Here is a 10,100-nt window from a genome sequence, read left to right as displayed (position 1 = left end):
AAATAAAAGAACTAAGGTTAAAAAATAAACCAAAATAAAATAAATAAATACAATAAAAATTCAAGTAATTAAAAAAAACCCACCCAAAAATAAAACCCCTAAAATTAAAAAAAAATAAAGTAAAAAAATAAAACCCACAAATGAATAATAATAATAAAAAAGAATAATTATTAATTGAAATGTTAAACTATTGGGATGTTCATTTATTTATTTCTGTTGCTGTTTATTGTATTTGATGTTGCCCCGGGTGTCCCCGCGCTCGGTGGCGCCGCCCCGTGGGGAGCCCCGGGCACTGCAGGGACCCCCAGCGGGAAAGGGGAAATAAAAGGAATCCCCCAATTATTAAATAAATAACAAGAAATAGGAAATTAAATTGAAATAAAGAAAAATAAATTTTAAAATATATATATATATATTAAAATTTAAATCACAAAAGATAAAAATTAATAATAAAATAATAAAAATAATTTAAATTTTACTGAAGTAGTAATTATATTAAAAATTATAAATAATAATAAAATATTAATTTCTAAGCTTATTTTTTATTATTTTAAAAATTCATTCACACTTGATTTTTAAAAATTATTATTGAATTTTATTTTTATTTCATTTTGTATTATTGTATTTCTTAATACTTTAAACTTTGATTTATATATTTGTTCTTTAGAGGTTTATTAATTTCTTTTAAAAACATTTTATCTTAAAGTTTTTATTTTAACTTTTAAATTTAAATTATTTTATTTTCTTTTTTATTTCCCTTTTTATTTCTTAATTGTTTGTCAATTACATTTTAATTTTTTTTTACATTTCTTTTTTTAGCTTTACTTTTAAGATTAATTATGTAATTTTTACATGTTTTGAGCTGTTTATTTATTTTTCCTTTTTATTTATTTTTTAAATTTTGTATTTTATTTTTCTTTTCATTTATTTCAATTTTATTTAATATTTTTAATATTTTAAATATTTTTAATATTTATCATTATTATTATTATTAAATTGGAGGGTCCTTGCAGTGCCCGGGGCTCCCCACGAGGCGGCGCCACTCGGGATGGGGGAACATAGAAAATAAATAAAATAAATAAAATAAATAAAATAAAATTTAATAAACAAATAAAATAAAAATCTTAAATAAAGAGTAAATAAATAAATAAATAAATAAAATAACTTAAATTAATAAATACATAAATAAATAATTTTAACCAAAATAAAATATAAGAATAAAAGTAATAAAATAAAACAGGTCAAAATAAAAATGAAATTAAAACCAATGAAAAATAAAAAAAAAAATTAAACATTTTAAAATAAAAATGAAATTTTAAATTTTCATTTTTTAAAAATTAAATTCAGTTCCTATAATTTAAATTCCTATTTAAAACATTTAATTCCTATAATAAAATTCAATTTCTATGTTCTATATATATAAAAAATAAATTCCTTTTTAAAACATTTAATTCCTATCATAACATTTATTTTCTATATTCTATAAATATTAAAAATAAAACAAATCCCTATTTAAAAGATTTCCTATCATAACATCTAATTTCTATATTCTCTATATATTTAAAATCCTATTTAAAATATTTAATTCCTATAATAAAATTTGATTTCTATATTCTATGTATATATAAAAATAAATACCTATACTGGAATTAAATAACATTTATGAATTAAATAACATTTAAAAATAAATTCCTATTTAAACTTTTAATTCCTATAATGAAATTTAATTCCTATATTCTATATATATTAAAATAGAATAAATTCTTATTTAAAACATTTCATTCCTATAATCCCTAATTTGTATATTCTTTATATATCAAAATTACAATAAATTCCTATTTAAAACATTTAATTCCAATAGTTTGTATATTCTGTATATATTAAAAATATAATAGTCCTATTTAAAACACTTAATTCCTATTTCTAATTTGTGTATCTGTATAGATTAAAAATACAATAAAATCCTGTTTAAAACATTTAATTTGTATAATTTCTATATTATATATTAAAATTCCTATTTAAAATTTAAATTCTTATGAAATTAATTTCTATATTCTATATTAAAATTCCTATTTAAAAATTTAATTCCTATCATAACATTTAATTTCTATATTCTATATGAAAATTAAAATTCCTATTTAAAAATTTAATTCCTATAAAAATTCATTTCTATATTCTATATTCTATAATAAAACTAAAATTCCTATTTAAATTTTTAATTCCTGTCATAACATTTAATTTCTATATTCTATATTAAAGTAAAATTCTTATTAAAATTTAATTCCTATAAAATTAATTTCTGTATTCTATATTAAAACTAAAATTCCTATTTAAATTTTTAATTCATATCATAACATTTAATTTCTATATTGTAAAGTAAAAATTCCTATTTAAAGATTTAATTCCTATAATAAAATTTAATTCCTATATTCTATATATATATAAAATAAAATAAATTCCTATTTTAAACTAAATACAAATGAATTCCTACAATAAAATAAATCCCTATTTACAACACTTGACTCCTATAATAAAATAAATCCCTATTTACAACATTTCAATCCTAAAAAAAATCTAATTTCTGTATTCTATATATATTAAATATATATATATATAGAATGTAATATATATTAAATATATATAGAGAATGTAGAAAATCAAGTAATAGAAGTGTAAAAAAACAAAATAAAAAATTTAAAAATAAAATATGAAAATGAAAAATAAAAATTAAAGGCAATTCCTGACTTACCAACATCACTCTGGACCAAAATTCCAATTGGAATAAATATTTCCTATTGAAGATCAAACCAAATCTCCTCTTACCTGCACAACAAGCTCAGGGATTTCTACCACTGAAAACTCCTGGAAATTGGTGAAAATCCATGGAATGATGATGGAAAATTTGCTCTGATTTTAAAGGGAAGTGGGAATTAAATTAAACAGCTCTAGTTATTCCTAATTCAAGAATTATTTGTATTTTGTGGGAGTGACAATCCAATCTCACTCGTTATTTGACAGCTCAGCAGAGTTGGGGAAGTTTCAATGGAACAAAAAAAGAGCCACAATTGCTGGAATAACAAAATCCCACTTGGAAAAAATCAGGAATTCTATTGACAAATCCATGGAGGAGGAGGAGGAGGAGGAAGGGGAGGAGGACACCAGGAACACACTCCAGCTTGAAAGCAACGATTTATTGGAAAAGGCAGGAAATCAAATGGACAGTCTCTGGTTTGTGGTCAGGCAAAAATCATCCAGGAAAGTGGGAACCTCGGACTGGGGTCAGTCCTTCCAGTGCCTTCACCTCCCTCAGTGGCTCTCTCCTTTTTTGCCAACTACCTGCAAGAGGAAAAAAAAAACAAACAGGAATGAAGTTTCAAATCTGGTCGAGGCAGATTGAAGTGCAGCCCCCAGAATAAATTAAAATAGGAGAATTCATGGAAATCATCCAGAAATTCATGGGTTTTAATCCAGGGATTAAAAAACAAACCCCAACCCCTCCCAGCCCTGAGGCTCATGGACCCACTGCAGTTTCTCCCTGCTGTTCTCCTTTCCACCAATGCAAAGATTTCTGTTCTCCTCCATGTTCAGGAGGGAAAATGAGAATATTATCATTGCACAGACTGTCCAGGAAAGTGTTACTGAGGCAGAATCACCAGCTCCTGGATTTCTGAGCAGTTCCTTCCCATCCTGCACCATTCCCTGGGTGCTGTGTCCACACACACCCAAAGAAAGGAGACCAAAAATCAATTTTCACATTTCTAGTCTGGAGAGAATGAGGAAGGTCTAAAATCTGTAATTATTTTAGAACGGTGGAGCAATTTTTCATGACCTTGAATGGCAGTGCAGGCAGCAAAAGCTGATAAACTCCTTTATAATTAAGTTTTAAGTTTAGTCAAGATCAAGTCTTGCTGCTAAAAATCAAGGAGGTGCCATGTCGCTGTTAGTGCTTTTAACCTTCTGACCTTAGAGGGTATTTGTACCATAAATTCATTACTGAAGCAGTTTATTTTAAAATAAAACTTTTCACAATAAAAGAGTGTCCCAAATCTCACAGCTATTAAAAAAACCAGTTGCCTTTGGTGTGTGTAACTCGTGTTTTCAGTCCTCAGTGTTTCTTGGCACCTGATGATTAAACCTGATGATGAAAACCTTTGTAGGAAGGTCAGGAACACTCCAGGACAGATTTCCCCAGGTCCCCCGAGTGTGGAATTGTGTTTTTTCCCCCCAGGGGGGTGGTTACCAAGGGACTCACTCGTTTGAAGTCGTTCATGTTGGTGGCCTGCACGGGAGTGCCGATGAATGTGAAATACGTGATTCGTGTCGTCTCCTCGTCACCATGATTGGACTGCACAAACAACTGAGGAGGAAAAAGAGACAAAAAAAGGGCTTTAATTTCATCCCTGTGTTAATACCTAAAGTAACAGCAGCTCAAGAGATGTGAAGTGACCAAATAAAAGGTTTGTTTCCAACTATAAAGGGCTCTGTCCTCTTCATTTCAGTAATTATTTAGAGAATTTCTAAGTATTGTTTTCCTGGGTTTTTTTTCCAGCTTCCACTTCTCACATTCACCAAACCCAGGACATAAGAAGTCACAACTTCACTGGGATCTGGACTAAAAATTGAATTAATATCCATTTATTGACACTGACTGAGACACCTCCTGGGCAGATCCCTCCCAGAGTTGTGGTTTTCTGTTGGAACCCTGGGCAGTGAGGATTTCAGGCTTTCCCTGCTCACAGGCACTGATATTGAAAGAAAACCAAGAAAATGGACCAAGGAAACACTGCACTGGACCTGAGGCTTCCAAAATTGAGTGACAGCACTGGGATTGTGGCTGTGGAGTTTGAATAGAAGTGTGTGATGTGGAAAACTTACAGTTTAAGGGTTTAGAGTACAGTAATATATATACAAAGCAAGATGGAGATTTTAGGGTATGGGCTGAGTCTTTTTTTCTTTTTTCTTCCTGGGTCTGAGTGGTGTTTTGTAATTGGAGAGAGAAGTCCACACTGTGGTGGGTGGGTTGGTTATTGGGTTAAAAGTCAAAATAATTTAGGTGAAATGACACAGTTGGGACAGTTTGTACTCAAAAGGTCTTGGAAAGAAAGGCAGAGCCATTTCTCGATCATTTCATCCCAGCTCTGACAGAAAAGCAGCCCAAAAGCAGCAGGTAGAAGTGCTCCCCCAGGGAAAGGGGCACTCACAGTGACACTGTTGACGTTCTGGAATTTGACGTAGCGGAGCTGGATGATCCCGTCCTCCCTGATGTCCTCGGGGCCCAGCTCCAGGGCCTGCGTGGGCTCGCTCCGTTCCGCCTCCTCGAAATCCATCGAGCGGGGCAGGTTGATGAAGATCTTGATGTACTTTGGCCCTTGTCCTGGGAGAAAAGAGAGAGATGTGAATCCCTGGGGAATGTAAGGCCAGAATCCTGGAGCAGTAGGAAGTTGTCACTGTACAACAGAGTCACTACATAGAGACTGAGGTGAGGCTCTCAGGGGCTCTCACTTCAGCCTGGAATTACATCCCACTGACTCTTGGCAGGGCAGCAAACCATAAATAATTATATTTGTGTCTCAAACTACAATAAACACTTCTAGTTGTGTATCAAACTGTAATGAACACTTCTAGTTGTGTATCAAGCTATAATGAATACTTTATTGCATATTGAACTGTAATAAATACTTGTGTATCAAACTATAATAAACCCTTCTAGTTGTGTATCAGTGTATCAAACACTTCTAGTCATGTATCAAGCTATAATAAATACTTTATTCGTGTATCAAACTGTAATAAACACTTCTCTTTGTGTATCAAACTGCAATAAATACATTTATTTGTGTATCAAACTACAGACTTTTCTATCGATCAGTAACAAATAGTTCTCACCATTGTCTGGCCCCTGAAGTTTCATAGAGTAAAGCTTGACAGGCTGGCTAAAAGCTACTGTGATAAGGAGCTGTGGAGGCAAAAAAAAAAATCACAATTACACACTGGTTTCTTCATTGGAAACCAACTGAGCACAGGGAATAAAATCAAGGGAGCTCTGGAGTACAACGATGTGGTCACACATTCTGGCCCAACAAATACTGCTCTGCTTGGGCATTCAGTGTGGAAAGTGCTGTGTTCCCCAGCAGGAGAGCAGCCCAGGACTGCAGGTAGATGTGGGGAGGTGTGGGCTGTACCTGCTCGTCACAATCGGACTCCAGGTAGGAGGAATCCTTGCGCAGGCAGTTCTCGAAGCCGTGCTCATCGCTCTCGTTGAGGCACTCGCAGCCAGCCTTGTTGATGAAGGGCAGCAGATCCATCTGGGGAAACAGGGCACGGCATGGGGGAGCTGCCCTGGGAGCTGCACACCCCACAGGGATCACAAACACCGAGCAGGAGGATCAGCCCTGCTCTCCAAACCATTTACAAGAGAGAATTATTGGTGAGTGACCAATAAATTAAGTCAGCATCAGATACATCACCTTTCCCAAGGATTGCTGTGCCAGCCTGTTTGGGTTTTGTTCTTTTACATGCACAGAGAAACACAAAGGGGCTGCTTTTAGGAGCATCCACCCCAGTAAACATTAGGAAAAGGAAGAGTGAGACTTTTTTGCAGTTTATGTAATGTTTGGGATGGCTGAGAAGGAAAAGGTTTATCATGGCACACAAAATTCATTTTTATCCCTAGGGAGATTTTTCCTTCCTAATAAACATATCTATGTCAATATTTTACTTTTTTCCTGGACAAAAAAGCCAAGACAAGCGATTTCTTCAGGCAGCTTTACCCAAAATCCTCCAACCACATTTAAAAATTTATTTTTGTTTTACACCAGAGCTCCACGAGCACACCGAGAACACTCTGGGGAGACACTCACGTATCCTTTGGGGATGTCTGTGTCTTCGCTGTTGCCAGGATCGTTCTCCAGGTGCTGTTTGATCTTGTCCTCCAAGCCCACGGCATCGGCGCCCTGGTACTGGTCGATGCGCACCTTGTTGCGGAAGAACAGGAACGTGGGGGTGGCCGAGATGTTGTTGGTGGCAGCCGTGCCCTGGGAGCAGAAATGAGATCACTCCTTGAGTCCCTGCACCTCTAGGAACTGCCTGACCCCACTGATAAACCCACTCATGGAGTTTTTACCTTTTTACTTACAGAGAATCGCACCAATATTTAGCTGGAAAGGCTCTTTTTAATTCCCATATTTATAATTTCAGCAACGCAGGCACTGGGAGCTGTAAGTGCTCATTAATTACTTTTACTCTGCCCAAAGGAAGGGTAAACACAGCGGGCACTGCAGGGAGATTTCTCCCTTAAGAGGGATTTTGCTCTCCCTGGTTGGGGGAATTTACAGCTCTCTGTGGTGCACCAGGCACAGACTCTGCTCTCTCTGAGCCTTTCCCTGCTCCTTTCCCCTTCCCTGGGCAGGATTTGGGACACAGACCTGGCACTGGTGCACGTCCACCTCCAGGAATGTTGCCTGTGGGTATTTGTTGCTCAGGGCGTTGAAGGCTGGGGCGATCCTCAAGCAAGGGCCGCACCTGAGGGAAAAATAATTCCATTTAATTCCATTTAATTCCATTTTTATTTCATTTTTCAAATAGAACCAGAACATTCCTGCTCTTCCCCTGCTGTAAAAATCACCTGGCAATGCAATGAAAGGTGACATGTAGGAAGATGCAATTTATTCTCTTTACTTGCAGCATTTTTTTACCACAGTCCTGCTCGAGAAAGTGTTACAAAAATCAGCAAAAAAAAATTTATGAACAAAATAACTCTTATCATTATACAAAGGAGGACAAAATCAGCGAAATAAAACTCCTATCATTACACAACGTTACAAAAAATATATATATTTACACATAAATATTTAATGTATCAAAGCTTCAGGGATGATAAAATTCTTCCCACAATAAATCTCATTCACATCTGTAACATTTATTCCCATATCTTTATTTAGCCCTGGGAGGACTGAGCTGGTTTATTCTGATTTAACTGCATTGAAATGTGTATTTTTTTTAACTTATTGTGTGTCAGCAAAAAGGGAGGAAGGGCTCAGCAGCACCGGTTCCTGTAAAGGGAGTTTCTCGCCGGGAAGGAGAAAGTGAAATTAAATATTGAAATTAAAATAAATATTGAAATTAAAATAAACCCCACCACAACCGAGAGGCAGCAGCCAAAGAATAATGATGTGCTATATTAAACCCCAGATTCCTGAGATTATCCTCACTATTCTGATTTCGCAGGTTAATGGGAATTATTCCGATGTTGAGGTTTCTTTGGTGACAGATTCATCCCCATTTCACCATCTCCCTGCTTAGGGGGAAAGGGATAAATAAATCTACTTGTCCTGGGTAAATGAGGTGCAGATCCAGGCAAGTTTGATGGGGCAAAAGATGTTTTTGGGGAGTTTTTAGGTGTTTTTAGTGTTGCCCGCCCTTTGCCGGGGCTTTAAACCAGCGCAGCTCCCTCAGAGCTCTGGCGGGAAAATCGGGAATTTATTCCAGGAACTGGTGATAAAAAGCGCTGATTGCTGTGAACACACTGACGCGGAAGCCCCGAAATAACAACAACAAGACGGCGGGAGCGGAGCCCGTCCCGGGGAGGGTCCCGGCCTCACTCACCCCCTCATGGTGAACTTGACAACGGCCAGGCGGGAGCCGGCGGCGCTCAGCTCGGGCTGGAACTCGGTGTCGTTGGCGATCACCTTGACGCCCGCCATGGCCGCGGGCCCCGGTGGCGGGTGCCGGCCGCGATGTTGCAGCGTCACGGCGGGCAGGGCGCCCGGCATGCACCGCTGGGGGACGGGCGCAGGCGCCGCCGCCACCGCGGGGCAGGGCGGAGAGGGAAACGGGTGATGCCATCTTGGGTACGGGAGGGCGGGAAAGCGTGAGGGAGAGGGCCGCCATTTTGGAAACGGGCAGGACGTGAGGGAGTGATGCCACCGGCCGCCATTTTGAGTACGGGCAACGCATAAGGGAGTGATGCCGGTCGCCATTTTGAATACGGGCAATACGTAAGGTAGTGACTCCCCTGGCCGCCATTTTGAGTACGGGCAATGACGTAATAAGTGACGCCACCGGCGGCCATTTTGAGTACGGGCAAAGGCGGGAATTCCGTGAGGGGAGACGCGCCTTTAAATTTTAATACAAAAAAATTTAGCGCTACTTTCGTCATTATCTCGTTTTATAGTGTATAGTATCGTTATAGGGATGACCTTTCTATCATACAGGCAGTACTGATGTAAATGTTTGTCACCTTACTTAAATTATGGTTTTTAATAGAGCCAAGCGGTCGCGATTCTGTAAAGAATTCTGAAATAAACGCTGAAGCAAAAAGGGGATAATATTCTACGAGCGAACTTTCGTGGTTTTTTTTTTTTTCACAGAGGGAAATAAATGAATAAATGTTTGTCACAACATAAACCCGAAATTAAACCCCAGGACTTTCTCCGATCCCATTTGCAGCGTCATTACCGACAACTTCCCAACGTACTTTACAACATAATAATTATCACTTCGAGATGTCTCATCTTTTCCTGTTAAAAACCAATAATATCCTCAGCATTCCCCTCCCGCCCGCTGTCATTTAAAAGACTTACAGTAATCACTAAATAATTAAACAAGCGGCTTAATTAAACCAGCGGCGCCCTCAGCGGAAGGCGTGGGTTACCACGGCGACGCCGCCTGCCGTCAAGCGCGCCCGCCCGGCGGCTGCCGTCAAGCGCGCGGTGTCGCGACAGGCGGTGTCGTCCGGCCGCTGCCGCACCGAGCGCGGCGGGGCCGCGGCTCCCGGGACGCGCCGAGGGCCGGGAAAGGCACCGAGACCGGACAGGTGCGAGCGGGGACAACAGGGGCGGGAGGAGCTTGAGCACCAGCCGAGGAGGCTGCGGCAGCGGTCAGGGATTGCCCGGGAACCGGAGGGTTCGGGGAGCCCGGGATAACCGGGACCGGCCCCGCGTTGTTACCTAATTTCATCAGGTTTCACCTCAAAACCAGCGCAGGGTTATTAAATGGATGGAGGTTGCCATCTCTGCTAACGGAGCCTTACCCGAGGGTGTCTATCTTCTTAAATCCTCTTTAATTCCTTTTTTTTTTTTTTTTTTTTTTTTTTGCTACCTCGC

The 10,100-nt window shown here is 38.0% G+C and overlaps 1 protein-coding gene across 1 annotated transcript; it reads right to left on the bottom strand.

The window, feature by feature from the left end:
• Positions 1–3,176: 3,176 nt before the first annotated feature.
• On the bottom strand, positions 3,177–8,746 carry LOC310922278 (thioredoxin-like protein 1). Its single transcript, XM_083882724.1, has 8 exons — positions 8,602–8,746; positions 7,422–7,518; positions 6,858–7,031; positions 6,180–6,302; positions 5,884–5,953; positions 5,202–5,374; positions 4,253–4,357; positions 3,177–3,336 (listed from the first exon to the last, which is right to left on the bottom strand). Exons 1-8 carry the CDS (start codon positions 8,697–8,699, stop codon positions 3,307–3,309), a joined length of 870 nt encoding a protein of 289 aa, XP_083738850.1. The 5' UTR covers positions 8,700–8,746; the 3' UTR covers positions 3,177–3,306.
• Positions 8,747–10,100: the final 1,354 nt, after the last annotated feature.

Source organism: Zosterops lateralis (genome assembly GCF_965231275.1).
Source record: "Zosterops lateralis genome assembly, chromosome: W".
Classification (NCBI taxonomy): Eukaryota; Metazoa; Chordata; class Aves; order Passeriformes; family Zosteropidae; genus Zosterops; species Zosterops lateralis.
Note: the sequence above shows the minus strand (reverse complement) of the source record. Positions and strands in the feature narration are given on the sequence as shown.